Raw genomic sequence first — 18,768 nt, 5'->3', positions numbered from 1 at the left:
AAATTGAGAATTTCACATTCGGGAATATTCAATCCGATACTGTGGGACAAATAAATAAGCTTAAAAACAAAATAACTTTTTACTTAAATCGGTTGTATTTACATTTCGTCCATTGTAGAAAATCAATAGTGTTCAACATCACAAATAAATAAAATCGTACTAAGGTATTCACATAAGTCGTACATAGTACAAATATGCGACAGCTCATTCTTACCACAAAAAAATGAAAAGGCGGGACAATAAGATTTACTCATAAGATAATTTTATTGATTTCCATGTCAATTTTCTCTAATGAAAACATCTTTATCTTTGCTCCCTTTGGTATTCGATCGCGAATGGAACAATTTATTAGCTAAATGCTTTTTAAAACATCTCGTCATTTCCGCCGGGGCCGGCTGCGTGAAAATCATAAGTCATCTGAAATAGGTGTCGGCACACCGACGCCCCGCGAAATACTGAACGGAGTGAAAACGGATTCAACAAGAAGTATCAAAAAACGCTCATGTGACGATCGGCGTCTAGGCGGGTGGTGCGAGTACATCGCTGGCAGGCCGGTAGCGGGCCGGAGCAGCGATGTACAGCGCACAACGGGTGATTTTCCACGCGACAGAGCGCGTCGCCGCGTCGTGGTGCGGGGCGAGCGGCGAGCGGGCGCGGAGCCGCCGGCAAATCGAACGAGGCCACGCGCCGCCGCCCCGCCCCGCCCGTGGCGTCCTTTCATAAAAAATGACGTACATCCTACATACTAAATCACTTTAACCTAGGAATCTCTTATTCCACACCGTGAGACACTGGAGTACCGAGCTGGAGTCTATCCTAATTAACAGTTATGGACAAAAATTACAGGCCGGTTTGATATATTTTTATTATTCGCTATCGCGCGGCGGCGACCGTCGCGCTCTCTTTATCGGTCGCACAGAGAGCGGGCGGCCGGCGCGCGATGGGCGCGAGATAATGGCAAAATTGTGATGTTTTTCTAGTAAACGGACGTGTGGAATAGAACCGCGTCTCGTGCGGCTGCGGACGCCGGCCAAAGGTGACGCTTCCTCGTCCTGACTCGGTAGCCCTGGACGGTACCCATCTGTACCGGTTCTATCGCTAAATGACTAATTTTCTAAGGTTTATTTCGTTATCAGTTTATCACTCGATCCAACACGCGATCGAGTCGAACGAGGAAACGATTGTGTAATCGAAACGCGGCTGTGGATATTCTGTATAAAAGAAAACTATTAACCTGAATGCAACGTTCACACTATGTTACATTACTGATTATAAAAATCACAGGCTTCACTTATGCTAAATATGTACACACAAACTCTCATCGACAACAAGAAAATGAAGAATTGAGCTTTGTGACTTATAGCTTATTTACTATAACATGCCAAATCTGGCTTACTTCTATATTTTAGTAACTGATAAGTTCGTACTGCATAGAAAAATATCACAACTTCACCATTCAACGGGCTCACAGGTAGACCTTAGAATACAGAGCGGATTTCACTTAGAATAAAGTTTACTTCCGAAAAACACATTTGTACATTTCATGACAAAATTCAACAGCATTCTACTAAGTCTTAATTACACGCTCGCTAACGAGCCGAAAAAGTAAAGATACAGCTTTCAGTACCGAACTTAAATAATGTAAAAAAAATGAAAATCTGCATTGAATTTGACTTAATTAATTACATTTGTCATTTAAATAAAACTGCACCCGTTTTAGGTGGGAGCGTTGTCGGCCCCGCGTGTTCCCAACTGTTGTTAGTGTCCTGTAGTTGGGGCTGTCGCTGAGTGTGGACAGTTGAGGCGAGGCGAGGCCGCGCCAGTCCGGGCCGTCACGAGCACTAACACATCACTGTGACATTGTCCATAAAGAGGCACGAGGCGTATTACGCATCCTCCTCCTCCTCCTCCCCGAGTAGCTCCTCTTCCACCTCCTCGTCTGTAACAACCAACACGTCAGATTAGCGTCACAAACAAGCAACAATCATACCAACTAAACATCTAAAATTTTTCGACGCCATGATCTTCAAAACGAGTATACGAATGACTTGTTTACAAAACATTGAAATGTTTTTTTAATCCTCTTTGATGATATCAACTTAGAATCTGTTATCTTCATTAATTGCATTTCATTTTCGCTAAAGATGATCGCGTAGGAAAATGATAACCTTACCGACTCATGTATGTTTATGCACGTGTCGTGTTTGGCTTATGATTACATGTTAAAACATAGTGTGAGCCTATAAGCGTAGTCGCTATGATAAATCTCAAAGCGAATAAGTTAAACAATCGTGTAAGACTACTTACCCTCGCCGTCGAGATCGTCGTCCTCTCCCTCTCCAATAATTTCGTCATCATCTTCACCTTCTACTTCTTCATCATCGTCTTCCTCTCCCTCGCCCTCTCCCTCTAAGTCTTCCTCTTCACTGTGTGGCTCGTCATCACCGCCTCCGCCATTTTCTTCCTTTCGCGCCTTTTTCGCTTCCGTCGTTTTCTCCTAAAAACGTAACAAATTAATGGCGGGAATCCGTATTTTTATTGTTTATGTACACCTTATATGACAATAAGCGGTACGCCTTGACGTACTCAAGATCAAACAAGTAATAACTGGCCATTAGCCAATATTATTTCAATTTCGAATGCACCGAGAGAGCTGTTTATGGATCATTTTGTGGAAAAACGATGCAAGTTACCTGCATAATAATGAGACGCAGGTGACAAAGATTCGTAACGATAAAGAAGCGTGGGTCATTAGTTGTTGTGTGGGGGAAAGAGCGCCGTCGAGCGGGGCCGGCGTCATACGGCCCTTTTTCCCGTGGCAAAGTTGAACGGAACGCGGTCACCGCGCATACCTACCCAACCGATCGAGAAGCGATGCCGTATACAAACGAAACAACTGAAAACCGTCAAAATAGTAGTGAAACACTGCCTCGTAGCGTCGTTCATTAACATACACGTTTTAGATGGCTGAATTACGACAAGGCTAACCTATACAACGCCGTCTTTAATAGTCGTAAACGCCATGCGTCCTCGTGCACACGAGATATTTAGAGGGAAAAGGACAGAGGATATAAACTATTCCCATTTTTAGCCAAAATATAGAATATTCAAGATTCCCGCTTAATCCATGTAGTTGATGAATGTTCACATGACTGCTTGCTATTAACAAGTGCTGCTAGAACAAAGGATACGTATACTACTTGTACACCTACATGCAAATAATGCCGGGTCATTGACTACTTTTCAGTGTACCTAAGCGCCGAAATAAAATAACAATTGTGCAAATGGCCTAAGCGTGACTAACTCATGACAGTCTGGTATATTGCATTGGATAATAATAAGAATATACTTGGTAGATAAGGCGAGAACATTTGCGCGGCGGTTGTGACAGTCCATCCGACTCAAACACTGACATTCGCGCCGGCCATGTTACCCATCTATCTAGCGTCACGCTACGATGAACGCAAGCCCTGAGAAAGTCTAAAATAACTATTTCCACGCAAATTAATCGATACCAAACTATGTGTAGGTCTTACGACACCTATATAGACAAGTTTTCTATAATAACCACATCAATGAGGACAGCGTACGTTCCCGCGCCATGTTTTTTTTTCTCCAAGGTCATGCCTCCGTATCGAAAACGAGTAAACAAAAGCTAAAAAAGTGGTGCCCCGCGAAAATATACTACCTATGGTACAATTTATACGTTTGATACTTCAGCAAGTATCGTGATATTGGCTCATCGATTTCCCCACACACGCTAAAATGCATATCTCGACAGAAATGACATCCAAAAATACGCCGGTAAGAGTCAGCATCGTCCCCGTGCCTACACACATAGATCTCTGTTTAACACGTGGAATGATATACGAGGGTCATTTATATAGAGAGAATTAGTGTAATGCAGCCTTTATAATAGCGTTCAATAAAATGGCGAGCGATTATAACGAATACATTTGTTTGACATGTGCACTCACCTCTGCTGCCCTTTTGGCTCCTTTTAGGTCACTTTTGGCGTCCGCCTTCTTCTCATCGCCGACCTTGTCGACGGCCACTTCACTGTTATTTTCATTGGTGCTCATGATTGTTCTGATTTTGGTGTTAATTACTAGAATTAGTAAGTTAAGTTGTACGGCTGCCCGGGTCCGACGCGCGACTGACTGAGCGAGTGAGCGAGCGGTCAGATGAGTTTGAAAACGAAGATGGCGCGGGCTTCTGCACGCCGCGACTCTGATTGGTCCAAATCGTCCGCCATTAACAAGCTATGACTAGCATGTGGGCAAAAATGTTGGATTATATTTTGGTTATTTTACCATTGCGCTGTAAAGCGAGTTATTAAAAAGATGTTAAAACTAATGGTTCTCTTGTTTTTGAAATTATTTTTACTCCACACGGTTTTAATTCAGAGAAATGATAAATAATAAGATCGCGTCGGCTTCAGTTAGTTCCAAATTTTGACGCATCGAGCGCTGTTATCCAGCATGGAAAAGCGGGAAAATAAAAAGTTCATATTGATAAAATAGTTGAGAATTGCAGAAATGGAGATATAAAATTGTTATGTTTGCAAAAAGCAGTTAGGTTATACCAAAAATAATCTTATTGAGCTTTTACAACAACCAATTTGACTTATCGGAAAGAAAAACAAGGATACTTACTTTTGGCTATCGCGCCGTGTAATGACTTTATTGATTTTATTATTTCCTACCTTGGGGATGTCTCAATTAGATAGTCTTTCTCACTCGGAACTACTGAATGAACATTAATTTTATTATCATACCAATTTCATATAGTTTGTATCTTTAATCAACTGACAATAATAAAAAGGTTTGATATTTTTACGAAATCGTATTTGGCGCCATTTTGAAAATTGATTATTGAACAGGATGTGGACTATTTACGTCACTTATATTAATAGATAATATTTAATGTCGGACTGTGATAATCTTATGCCAATTAATAAAAAATAAAGAGGAAAAGTATTTCAAATCATCATTTATTTACACATTGGGACTAACCTTACATGTTTTACTCCACACACATTGGGAGGCGGTAAACGATAAATAAAATACACTCGAACTAAAATATAATCGTATGACCTAGATGAGCGGTGGCAAACGTAGCAAAGAAAAAGATTATTCTTTATATAAAAATCCGCTAAACATTTTAGACGTAACGGTAAATTCGTTATTTACATTTAATCTGTAACCCAATTCGATTTGTAAATAAATTCTTACTTAGACAAAATTGATTTGTCTTGAACACATTGTCGAGCCCTTTTACATGAGTGGCGTTCGCATACTTGAAAAGTCACGTCTAAAATATAAACTGTAGTTTATTAAAATACAATAATAAAAGAAAGTAACGTGAAAAAGTGTTATTATATTAGGAGAGACGGTGTCGTGTTCCGTGCTAGTTTTGAAAGTCTACATGGTATTTTTCCTGTAGCTGCCTTATACATACGAACCTCAGTGGTCCGACTACCTGAACGGCGCATTTATAGGTACAATAGAAACTTATTCTCGCTACTTGACACCAAAATAGCACAAAACACGATAGTAGGCACAACATCATTATACCGTCCGGGATTTACCCTGTTATAAAACAACTAACCATTCGTTTATATCTACAATATGGAGGTTAAAAGTTTACACAAAGATTTTAGTTACATATAGGAGAAATGGTTAAACAAGCGGGAATCCTTTTGCGTATGCAAATTATGATTAAACTGGATTTATAGACTTTGGATCATTCTTTCTAGAATATTCCATACATCTAAGATATTTTTGCGTACATTCTCATTAGGTAACCTTTTTAGGATATTATTCATATTTTTGTATTCACATGAAATGCGAAATACGATTATTATTGAATAATCTATCCGTTACGTCCACTAGCTTATGATTTCTTCTTCAAAACTAATAATAAACAAAGTATTTTCTAATTTATGAATCAAATATATCCATCAAATCAATATATCACAGGCATATACATATTATTTATAGAATATAAAATTGTTTTACCTTCAAAACTACCGAACTATGGGACGCTTGTGGTGTTTATATATTTTTGGGACTCCATACAGCTACGCTTTGTTGAAATTGCATCACCAATATTGTATCTATCGTACCCATACACTTTACGCTACATTATTACAATGTATATTATCTGTAGCGACATATAAATGTGCTCTTCAATTATGCTTCGTTTATGTATGATACGGAAAGGAAATGAGTGCTGTTTTTCCTTAAACTAATTGCTAATTTGAATTCACGGAGTCGCTTACAGGATTACTATTTCTATCTGACTTTTAACACGTCGATTAAAAATGTATATTGAATTTTCTTATGTATTAGTAACTCTATGTAGATATGATTATACAAAAGACACAAAAGTACTATTTATTCATATTACGTTCTATTTAAGTATATACATGTACGATAAATGTATGTAATAATTATGTTTATATGGATATACTGCACGACATCAAGAGACAAAAGTAAACTTTTAAGGATCTTTTCTTGTTAATTACACATAGACTTACATAGAAAATATTCTAAAACCATCTATTTATCGCTTAGCCTTGAGATGGAATAGGCAAAAACTCACTACTCGTGTCTGTAGCGGAAAACAAACACGCGTACACAAGATCTAGTACATAGTACAGGTCATTTGTAAATAGATATATTTTAAATACATCATGACTAACTGGCCAGTCATAGTTGCGTCAGCGCAGTGCCGTAATACGTGCAGAGATTACACATGACCTTTATTCAATCATTCATTGCAACCTTATTGCCAGCTACGAAATATTTGAGCTGGCAACCATGCATTCGAAATTTAAACCGGCTAACGTTTTTGTGTAACCCCAAGCTTAGATGTTTACGGAAAATTAAATAAATAGGTAACTATGATTATGCGCTATTATAATTAAGTGTTAGATATGAATCAGCTAATATTTAGATTTGTCAAAAAATGATTGGCATGTAACTAGGTCAACGACATTCAAATATTGAAGATAACAGATTATTTATAAATAACTTTAATCTTTCCCATTTATATTTCAAAAACCACAAGCGTCCAACAACTATATAAAAAAAACAACTAATATTAACATGTGTATGTTTGGCATTACATTTACAATATTTCAACTAAATAGTGAGTGAAAAGTTAGAAGACAAAACTTTATAGCCTAGTTATAAGTTTTTTAGGCCAAGATTTAAATGCAGCGTGTACCATATTTTACATAAGCAATCGAAGTTTACATTATCAAAGAGACCTTATTAAAGGACGTAATATATTCAAAAAATGCTTTTCAAAATACACAGTTAGAATATACACTACTATGAAATGTTATTCTTTATATTCTACACATTGTACCACTAAGTACAAGACTGCTTTTTAATTTACGGTACTGTAGTCAAAAACAACACGTGATCAGAATAAAATTCTGTACACTCTCCCATTATTAAAAAACCATCTATCTGTAGATTATATTCTATTACAGTAGAAAATTTACAAATAGATCGTTTATTAATAATGGGCATTTAAAAAACAAAATGGCCACATACAATGAGTGCACTATTACTACCTCTACATTCTTACATCACTAACCAACCAATCATAAACAAAACAACAAGGAAATAACAACAAAAAAGTTTTTAATCGCTGCGTTTAAATCTGTGCCCGCCGTAAATAAGTTCGGTTTACGGAGTAAGGAAAGATGAGCGGAGATGCCATAATGCAGGTAGATCAGGCGCCATCTTCTAGGTTAAACTCATACGGTGGGCATGACCAAAACGAACTAACGAGGCGTTCGTGTTTCGAGACACCAACAAAATCGGGTACAGATAAGGCTTATAAGGGCGAAGACAGTAACGTTCCTCGTCCTTCGCACTTTGGCGCGGTACTTTCTTAGGATATTGTCCGATATGGCACCTCCGCTGCTGACGTAGTTCTCGACGGGTGGTTAGGTTAGAAGGTGGTGCAGACGTTGCCGTCGAACTCGATGTTCCCGCCGAGCGGCGGCGCGGAGTCGTCGTCGCTGAACAGTCTGTTCTCGCCGCGCCAGGCGCTATATAGTGTAGGTAAAAAATCGTTGAACAACGGACTCCGAAGCTGGGACACTCCGTTTTCTCGCACCACCTGGAATTTTTAATTGTAGTGTCAATTTTGGGTCATTACCTGATCGCAAGGGAGGTATGCAATAGAATAATTTGATCACACACATTATTCATGGGAAAGGGAACCAGTTGCAAGTTTCTGTAAAGAATGTGGAGGACTGGAAATGGTATCAAAAATATTGGTTTCATACTTTTTTTTATTGATTAACTACGCTCATGTGTTTTTACATAAATTCGGCACAATGGCTCCCATTTATCTCCAATTTGTACAGTCATTTATAAATAAACAATTATAAAAAAAATATCACCACAAAATAGATTGTGTTATCGTTGTAAAAAACCTAATATCGCCACTACGTTAGTTTAGCCACTTCGCGCTCTTATCATGCGGTTTGCAAAAGTAGCATGTTTAGTTAAAACTAGCTGATTCCCGTGGTTTCACTCGCGTCCCCTGCGAACTACTGCTCATACCAGGTTAAAATATAGCCTATGTTACTCAGTAAGAGTAAAACTTTCCAAAAGTGAAAGAATTTTTCAATTCGGATGATAATTTCCGGAGCCTTTACGGCACAAACAAACGGTGTTTCCTCTTCATTATAATGTATTAGTATAGATATAGACGAGTAACATTGTAGCACGGTGCGACTTCAAACTAACTAGATTACGTTTATCAGGACTATTGTATATTATCTAGCAGTTAACTCTTGCGATTGTTGTCAAATGATAAATTGCGAAGACTTGTGTAATCTACCTTTAGTACTAGAATTTACAGATTGCGAAACATAGTAATGCCGCTTTATTTACGCACTACTACTATATAAGGAGTCGGTAGTTTCTTTTTTGTTTAGATAAATTGTATAGGTTATCAGGCACGCCCATAATTTAGTGTTAGGTTAGAAATAGATAAAATGTATAAGTTTTAAGAGCTTGCAGAGACAAAAATAAACATTCAGGTGTGCCATATCGTATACCAACCTACTTGAGTGAGTAAATGACCATTAAATCCAGTCTAAAAAGATATTTTGGTAAGGCTTCGCTTTATCGGTTGTTGACCGAGAAAATGTTATTGTAGTTTAGAATTTGGCGGCAGAATATAAATAAAAGGCTATTTTTTTTGTTGGGTGATTTCATTACATGCGCATAACACACGCAGACCATTGTGTAGCTGGGGAGTTTGTTGTGATACTTCTTCTTCCCAGCAAAAACACATAGGAAGTGGTGTATGTATGTTAGAAGGATCTTTTAAAAGTTTATCATTTACGCGTTAACTAAAAAAAGCGTATACGCCTATCATGAACAGCAATAAATCGAATGAAATAATGTTGTTACCTTTTCTAACCCCTCGTACGTGGGATCGTTTTGACTCCTAGGTATCCAGATCTTCACGTCTTTGTCGAGTCCACTGGTGGCCAGCACCGGACACCGCGGATGGGCTTCTATGCAATTTACCTGAAAATATAACCGTAGATATTAATTGGACAATTCTCAATAATCATATAGCGGTTATATTCGTGACTAAGTAACAGCCATATGTAGATAGATCATAAATAAGTTCAGAAGTACTGTAAGAACATTTGCATCTAGTTGGGCTGGACGCTGACACTAAAATAGTTGGTTAAAGTCAAGACTAGAAAATTATTATTTTTAACTCATATCTATACTGACGTTATTCTAGCCCAAAGAAGATCATAACCTGAGACTTATATTTTTATGCACTGGAATAATAAAAATAATATTTAATCATAATAAAGGCGAAAGTTTGTGAGCAAAACTTGGCAGTAATACAGCATCTGTCTTACTATTACTTTTTATCTGGGTAGGCAACTTTTTATTCGAGTACAACAAATATTTCCCTCAAGATGTGGGAGAAGCCGCTGGTGGAAGCTAGTAGTTAGTAGACAATTGTTATGACTGTTCCTAGTTACCAAACAGTCATTTGAGCATCAGAAAATCCGAAAACCAACAGGTGCTGGGTTAACTGGGAACCTGCGTTGTGGAGGTCAGATAGGCCGCCGCCTCATGTGGCAAACTGATGGAAGCAGAAAACTCACCACACCATTAAGATCTCCTTGCAGCCACTGGACAATAGACTCGGTATTCTTGTCCCACACGTATATGTACTCTTACCAAGGGGTAATGTAATGAGTTGAAAGGGTAACTGGGTTGAGGAGGTCAGATAGGCAGCCTCTAAATGTGACACACTGATACACAGCTGCATCTTACTGGAAGCCGATCCCAACATAGTTGGAACAGCCTACACAGATGATATTCCTAGACTAGACTCCATTTTTTATTTTTACTCACCACGCCATTAAGATCTCCCTGCAGCCACTGCACAATAGACTCGGTGTTCTTGTCCCACACGTATATATAGGAGCAGTCGGAGCCGGAGACGATGAACTGGCTCTTGGGCCCGAAGAAGGCGACGCCCTTGAAGGTGGCGCTGTTGCGGTGTCCGCTGTAGCGGTGCGTGAAGCCGTCGCGAGTGTCGTCGTGGGCATTGTCTCTGGAAGGTGACAAAAATTTTGACCAATTTTTTCTTGAATAATTCACTTAGGCTGGAAACAGTACGTTCTCTGGACGTAGCTATATCTGTGCAACTCTATGAACGCGCACACTACAGCTACGCTGACGGTACGCGCGTGATTCGGTCGGGACGTACGTCAGCACTGACCGTCGGCCGAGCACCGTTTAAAGCCTTAAGAATTATAATAAAACCAAGGTACATCAGAGCAAGCTTTAATCCACTTTTTCCCAGGTATACAAATTGATTCCACTAGAGACATGGGCGATATGTAATACATAAATCCAAACTAGATGATTTTTTAATACAAAATCTCAAACGCGACTCGCAATAGTTTTCTGAACCTATTTTTATTTCTATGTACCTTTACCCTTGGACCTGTACCTGAAAACACCGATCGACAAATGGTGAGTTTTCATGAAGATGAACTTCGAAGAAAGGCGTATATGTAGCGAACTTTGGCGTCACAAGCTTGACTGTTGAGCGTAAGATCAAGAGTTTGATACCCAGAACGGTAGAGATCATGATTTTTTTCTAAACATTTCTCAGAACTGGCCTTCTCAAAACCCAGAAATTCACACAAAAGCAGTTAAAAACATGAAATAAATAAACAAATAACCATACTAACTTATCAAAAACATCATTTTTGACATCAAACAGGTATATATCCTCGTCGTTGTAGGAGCCGAGTATCTCTGAGCCATCGTGGTTGTACACGGCGCAGGTTAAGTGCATCATGGAAAGCCGCACTTTCCTTTTTACTGTGCCCTGGAATTGTGGAAAATTTTCTGTGTTACTAAAATAATTGAAGTACTTAAATTAGATAATATAAAAAAAGTTTTGCCGAGTCGTTCTAGCTGTTGTTGCCAGGTATAAAGAGGCGCTTTATTCGATTCCCTTGATTTATGACACAGTTAAATAATAAAATTACCGGGGGAAGGAGGGACGGCAAACACCACAATAATAAAGTTTTGCACATAATTCCGTAGCCTATATTCAGGTCTAGAAAAGATATCAAACTTTTACCTAAAAAAAAAAAGATAATTATTTGATTCTCAAATTCGTACAATTTTCATTTGTCAACTATTTTTAAAAACTTTATAACGTAACCGATTCTTCACCATCAATCAAATTCCTACAAACATTCTTCACAATTCAAATTATGTACCCAAAAACTTACAGCATGTTCATTAAAGGCAGTAGGGCAGTATAAGGCAAGAGGCCGCGTACACTTGCGTCTGTCGTACATTCGCACGTACTTGTCTTGTTCAACCACTATGTACCTATATATCTAGCCTCAAGAAATACTCTAAAAATTAATATCCTATACTTACAGCGTGTTCATTAAAGGCAGTAGGGCAGTATAAGGCAAGAGGCCGCGTACACTTGCGTCTGTCGTACATTCGCACGTACTTGTCGCGGCCGGCCACTATGAGCTCTCGCGGTTCGACTGGGTGACCGCACACGCTGTATAACGGGACGATGACACTGCGGTCCTTCACTTGGAATAGTCTGGAAGAGGTTAGTAAAATGAGTATATAACACTGAAAATGTAATTAAAATTACTCTTCCGATATATAGCCAGCGGCCAATGCTCATGGCGACATAAATCAGTCGCCATATTATATTCGTTTGACAAGTATGACGTTCGTATATCCTACTTGACGTCATAAATAGCCGGTATTGAGTTGATACAATATCGCTATGAGTACGAGGATTGTATACTACTTCAAAACACATAATAATTCTAAGTCAGTCTCGATGTGTTTGAAGCGCTCGATGTTACTCTTTCACGCAAAAATCAAAGTATTTTGCTGATGTATCATTATATGACATATATTACTTTTATCCCGGTTCAGAAAGCGAAACCTTAGGGTTACTAGCTTACTACCTACCTACTAAGGTACAGTTCTCGTAAAACTCGATGAAGTGCCGAATGTAAATTCTCAGCACAAGCCCTGATGACGTGTTCATAACCCTTTCTACTCCTCTCCTCGTCAACCACAGGTTTCTGCTCAGTTCTATGATGACAAAAAGTTTTAAGCAAATAATAAAACTATGTATGTACCTGGAAGCATGTTCATCTCTAACATCGCACTGCATGACGAGGCCGTCTTCCCCCGCAGAGATGACGAGATGCGGCTCGGCGGCGCTCACGTGCAGCTTGTGTGCCGCCCGCGAGTGCGACGCCAGCCGCCGCCGCGATACTGTCGACCCACCGCTGGGGTGGCACTGCAGGAGTCGGACCTGGGAACAACAAAATCAAAATCAAAAATCGTTTATTCAAAGTGGACTGCAAACGGCATTTTTCGAACGTCTAAAGTACCAAAAACGCCCACTCTCCACCAGCTCTACAATCTCCTCCTCACCGACACTTGACCATATACAATATCAAGCTGAATTTCATCACCTCTCCATCACAAGCTAAAACTGTAGAACCGATTGATATGAAATTCGGCGTGGCGATAAGTGGTTTCCTTGAAGCAAAGATAGGCTTCATTCTATTCGGGTGCTGGATATAGTTACTACAGGACACAGACAAAGTCGCGGGTGAAATCTACTGCACTATTATTAACTAACAAAACTTATTAGCAATGCTGCTATATTAGCTTGCGAGATGACGGCAGATAGAAGAAAATGCAAGGAAAAAACATGCTGCGCCGACACCAAATAAAATTGGGATAAGGGCAGAAGGATGATGATGATGAAAACTTATATACAATTTATGAAGTCTCACCTGTCCATCTCTCGCACACGTGACGATGTTGAGCTGACTCTTGGCGTTGAGGAAGAGGAACTTGCTTTGGAACACGTTAGACTTGTGGCCGGTCTTGATCGTCTGTATGGCTGTGTTGCGGGCCCAGTCCCATACTACCACGTTCGTGTCGTCCGACCCCGACGCTAGGAGGTGCCCTGAGAAATAATGGGTGAAAATTACTGGCTGAGACTAAAAAGGAGTGGATAGACAATGCTTATTTGCGGATTACAATGACCTATCCATCCGCTGGTTTTCGATGAAAGATTGTGCCATCACTAGATAGTGTAAAACAAAGTAGCTTTTTCTGCCCTATACCTATCCTCTGTACGCTTAAATCTTCATAACTAAGCAACCGAAAATCGGTTGCTTAGTTTTTAATATTGCCATTAAACCAGCTAAAGGATTTCTAGTGTCGTGAATACAATTATTGAAGAATTGTAGATGGTTAACGATGACATAAAATACACTCATGAGTATGATTAATTGTTGAAAGAACAATGTCAGGTTTCGGCCCACCCAATCAACTTTTAAAACTAAATTCTCACGGACACAGAGTTCTTTACTACAACACTTAGTCGCTAAAACTCGAGAACGGCTGGGCCGATTGAGCTGATTTTAGTTTTAATGTTTGTCGTAGTCCAGGGTAGGTCTAAACGAAAAAAAAAATTGCGAGTGTGATTAGACAAAAACCAACTTACGGAATGCCGCAGAACCACAAAAGCGCCCTGTAGTAAGTTACAGACGTAATTTTTATTATTTGGGAACATGTATTAAGTACGTACACATTGCTGATGAAAACAGAATTGTAATCGGACGTTTTGATCATATTGCAACATTGTTTTGCACTAATATTGTGGCGCCCTCTAGTGAGTTATAGCCATGACACCTATCTAAGAACATGAACTCATCCAACACAAACCCGTTATTGAAAACCGCATCAAAATCGAATCATTAGTTTAGAAGGTAGGCGGGAATAGTACTTTGCTGTTTTGCACTAATATTGTGGCGCCCCCTAGTGAGTTACAGCCATGACACCTATCTAAGAACATGAACTCATCGTACACAAACTCGTTATTGAAAACCGCGTCAAAATCAGGTCATTAGATTAGAAGATAGGTGAGAACATTACACAAACGCACACACAAACGGGTGTGTTTCTCACAAACGCACATCTCTCATCCTAAACGCATATACCTGCTCCGTTCCGTCGTGGATAAAAAGGAAGGTTTAGATGTTTAATAACATACTACAGTAAATATTGGGGAAATACTGTTATCCCATGCGAAGCCGGAGCGGGTCGGTATACATAGATATCGATAGCATAAATACACCTGTTAACGTCGATATGAAATATGTTCTATAAATATACAATCAATGAATCAAACATTATACCGTTATAATATCAAAACATAACGTTATTATGTTCACAAAATATAGATCTTATAGATGTTCGAGTTAAAAGGGTTTTATTGAAAACTAGATCTAGATTATTTCACAAGCGTCCCGAGAAAATTACTTTCCGAACATTAATAAAAAGTAGGTATCTTATACTTTAATGTAAATGGTGTCCTAGCCGATAGTCAGCCACGGCGGCTTTTCTCGTTTAAGGAAAACAGCCAGTTGTGCAGAACAAATTACCTACAGTGTAAAAGCATTTAAGCGCAGACAGATGCACTCCCTATTCCTTCACCCGACTTCGGCCGACCCGGTAATCGCATTCTAGACCTCGTGCACGGTAGTCGCACTATGTAGCTATGTATAAGCTATATTATTGTCCAGTTATATCAAAATGTTCAGCAGTTAAAGTATGTTTGAGGGACAAACATCCAAATATCAAAACCCTTACCGTCTTACCACAAAAACTTTTAAACGTCAGTTTATGCCTTGTCTAAAAAAATGTCAAATTATGACGTTGACATATGGTTCATTTTGCAGCCAAAATTTTATTAGACAAGTGTAAAACAGGGTTTAAAGTTTTTGTAGTAAGGCCCACAATGTTTTACTCACTTACTGAAGTAAAATAACTAAGGGTGCTTCTACACAGTGCATTGAGCTTGAGCAAGTTAACATGCGCAAGTGACAAGAGCACGCGGGTGGGTATTTTGCTTTGGTACATGCGCGAGTCGCTGGACTCGCACGTTTTTAAGATGCAAGTGACTTGCGCATGTGCCTCGACATGCGCAAGCTACTTGCACCGTGTAGATACACCCTGATATATTTTTGTCGGCCGCCAAAAAGATTGGCGCAAACACCGAACACTTACCTTCCGGATGAAAATTTATGGAATTAACGCAGCCTCTGTGTTTGTTGAGATGGTGTAGCTTCTTCAGTCTGTAGATCGAGTGCAAGGACCCGTAGAATCTTTGTTCGAACATGAGGTCCTCTTGCGCGATCTTGCCGCAGGGAAATGTCAGCCCCATCTCACGGTTTATTATTTCTGTTGATAAAATATAATTTATTTGTTGTGAGCAGAGAATTTTTGAAATCATTAAGATTTAATAATCATTAAATAGTATAAAACAATATATCCCTATGTATGCTTAAATCTTTAAAGGTATTTTTTAATAGAAGAGTGATTGAAGAGGAAGGTTTATATGTAAAACTAGCTTTTGCCCGCGGCTTCGCTCCCGTCAACTGACTTCTCTACTTTACCCTATTTTTTTTTTTCATAAGAACCTTCTCCTGACAATAACAAACACAACAAAAAAAAGAATTTGCCAAATTGGTCCAGGCGTTGTTGAGTTATGTGCTTACCAACACATTTTGTGATTCATTTTTATATTATAGATGTAGTATCAGAATTCCACCCGTGCAAAGCCAGGGCAGGTCAGTAGTAAAAATATATTTGTATTTACCTCTAAGTAATAAATAGCTGTGCTTTGGCCTCGTCTTGAGCAGCACGGGGGGGAGTTTGCCCTTATTCTCCTCAGTCTCATTATCGTCCGCAGTCCTGTGCACTTGTAGCTCATCGTCCGTGTCCGTGTCACCAGAGTTTAGGTCTATCATGTTGTCTGACTCGTAACTGTCATTGCTGTCTGAAGTACTTGTTGAGCTGAAAACAGGACATTTTTATAATACAATTTATTTGTTTATTAACATATTTTTTACATTCTTAAATGACTTGGGAACAGGGTAGGTATTTTTAAACATTTTATACAAAAAATAAAATAAAATAGGTGGCCACCGATGACGGGCACCGGGAGAAGACATTCATTATTAAATTACAATTATTTTAATTAGACATTTTTATACTGCAGGGCAGGTATCAATGAATATTTCAAAAAAAAATTATAATGATTATTTCAATAAAGACGTAACAAATATTTAAAATAAAGATGACATGTTTACTTTGTATATTTATTTTAGGTAGTAAAAAGGATATATTTAGAAGAAGCCCCATTTTTTTTTTAATGAATTCGATTAATCTGCTTTTTAAGTTTTTCTGGTAATCGAAACATGCATAGAGTAACAGCAGTATTTTTTAACAAATAGCTTTGCACCAGTGGTTGATAATTGACTAGTCTTTTAATATCACAATCATTGCATGATTGAATTAAAAAATATCTACCAAATAATATCAGTAAACAATAATTTTACAATACAACTGGTAAATAACATTATCTGACCTCTTTCAATGTGTTAAAATGTATCATATATGCATAAAAAATACTATAAATGTTGATAAAATCTTTTATCATTTAGCAAATTAAAATGACATGACAAAACATGCTGTTTCAAGAATAATAATGCAATTTAGATTTATTCATTATTAAGTATGATTTTGTTGTCTTGTTACAAGAAATTGATACATTGTTACATAAGCCAGGGAACTATTATGCAATAATAAGAGCAATTGACTAGTTTGTAGTAAATAATGATTATACAGAACACTGAAAATATTCTGTGTAAATAATTTTCATTGGTATAGAAGAGAAATGAAAACCATTCTCCACACAATATCTCAAAGTGATTGTACATAATTAGCACAATTCTAAAGATATTTGTTCACTGAAAATAATTGCTATGAAATATCATTCAGGGGAGTTATTTGGATGCAGTAAAAAGAACTACTCATTTATTATTCCTTGCCATATGCGACACACAATTCATTTTCTATTGTTTTGCAATTAGCAACATATAAGCAGTTAATAAATACATACTACATTTATAAGATAGCTTCAATGAATTGAATTAAACTACTTATTATTGGGTGAACAAAAATAAACCCATCCTTTTACTTTCCTCTGGTAATTTCTATAATATTACAATACATGAGTTCCTTAAATGACTGCTGCTCATATTGGCCTTTTTAAATATGTTTGAAAAAACCTGAGTTGTTTGATTTTAATCAATTAACAGGTGGGAAATAAATTCCTATGTAGGATTGTCTTATTCAACATGATTAGTATTACTGGACATATTTATCAATCAGAAGGTTATCAAGAAGTCATGAGGGGTATTTTAAACTACAAATTAATAAACAACGATACTACACTAAAAAAATCTTGTTACAAATTAAATATTTCTTATTTATCATATCAGTATGATTGTAATATAACTAGCATACTCACCCACTAAAACTTTCTCCCACCGATCTTCGTAGATCATCACTCTCTGTTTCTGAATCCAAAAGAGCATCAAATACTCGGGGAGGTGCAATGGGCTCGTCTGTGGATAAGTCATCTGAATCCCTCGAGGAGGCGTTACTGTCCGAGTCTCTATCTGGAGTCTTTCGTTTCCTGTAGTTTCTGCCCCATTTAGGACGTCTGAGATTCAGCAGGATCGCTCTCACGTTGCTGCCAGATGGGGCTACGTTCACTACCTCGTTCGAAGGCCCCTCTGTCGCGGCCTGACCACGATCATCGCTACTGGTGCTCTCAGACTTATCAGCAGACACTCCACTGTCCACATTCTCATCTTTACTCGTTGAACCAACTAAAAAAAACATCAAAATGGACACGAAGTTTTTTACGTCACATTTTTTTGTAATCAATACAGAGATGAAAGTTTTACCTGTTTCTTTAATACTATCCTGTGAACTGCCGTCATTCAGTTTCAGCTTTTTTCCACCCGATTGAGGACTTGTAGGGGAATAAGGAATTTCGTCATCGCTCGAAGAATTATTATCTTCCATCGCTGCTTACGTTGAAATTGTATTCTACAATGAAATTATGGTATCTTCGAAAAGGGAAATTTGCAACGCAATAGAATTCCAGCTAATTTGAATGGTTAATTTTTAAGAATAAACTGAAACGGATTCTTGGTATTCAATGGAGGATTTTTCCTAAATTTTAGCGATTTTGGCAACAAGAACAAGGACAAAAATAATGATGTTGCTAACGTGAAAAAAATCATGTCCTCAATCT

At 38.2% G+C, this 18,768-nt stretch overlaps 2 protein-coding genes and 1 long non-coding RNA gene across 4 annotated transcripts in view; 1 reads left to right on the top strand and 2 right to left on the bottom strand.

Annotated features, from left to right (window-relative positions):
• The window catches only part of LOC135117688 (uncharacterized), a 61,157-nt gene that overhangs the window by 11,899 nt on the left and 30,490 nt on the right, over positions 1-18,768 (top strand). The window lies entirely within an intron of this gene.
• LOC110382347 (bacchus) lies at positions 66-4,114 on the bottom strand. Its single transcript, XM_021342949.3, has 3 exons — positions 3,978-4,114; positions 2,308-2,497; positions 66-1,939 (listed from the first exon to the last, which is right to left on the bottom strand). Exons 1-3 carry the CDS (start codon positions 4,080-4,082, stop codon positions 1,887-1,889), a joined length of 348 nt encoding a protein of 115 aa, XP_021198624.1. The 5' UTR covers positions 4,083-4,114; the 3' UTR covers positions 66-1,886.
• On the bottom strand, positions 4,978-18,711 carry LOC110382339 (DDB1- and CUL4-associated factor 8). 2 transcript variants are annotated; one of them, XM_064037369.1, is made up of 12 exons: positions 18,416-18,711; positions 17,974-18,337; positions 16,258-16,454; positions 15,666-15,839; positions 13,382-13,557; positions 12,713-12,891; positions 11,979-12,156; positions 11,273-11,412; positions 10,495-10,626; positions 10,172-10,241; positions 9,450-9,569; positions 4,978-8,142 (listed from the first exon to the last, which is right to left on the bottom strand). In XM_064037369.1, the coding sequence occupies exons 1-12, from the start codon at positions 18,534-18,536 to the stop codon at positions 7,972-7,974; spliced, it is 2,022 nt and encodes a 673-aa protein (XP_063893439.1). In that variant the 5' UTR covers positions 18,537-18,711; the 3' UTR covers positions 4,978-7,971. The 2 variants fall into 2 exon arrangements, with proteins under 2 accessions (XP_063893439.1, XP_063893438.1); XM_064037368.1 differs by lacking the exon at positions 10,172-10,241 and having other exon boundaries at positions 10,425-10,626; positions 18,416-18,710.

The sequence above is a fragment of the Helicoverpa armigera genome, chromosome 13, assembly GCF_030705265.1.
Source record: "Helicoverpa armigera isolate CAAS_96S chromosome 13, ASM3070526v1, whole genome shotgun sequence".
NCBI classification, from domain to species: domain Eukaryota; kingdom Metazoa; phylum Arthropoda; class Insecta; order Lepidoptera; family Noctuidae; genus Helicoverpa; species Helicoverpa armigera.
Note: the sequence above shows the minus strand (reverse complement) of the source record. Positions and strands in the feature narration are given on the sequence as shown.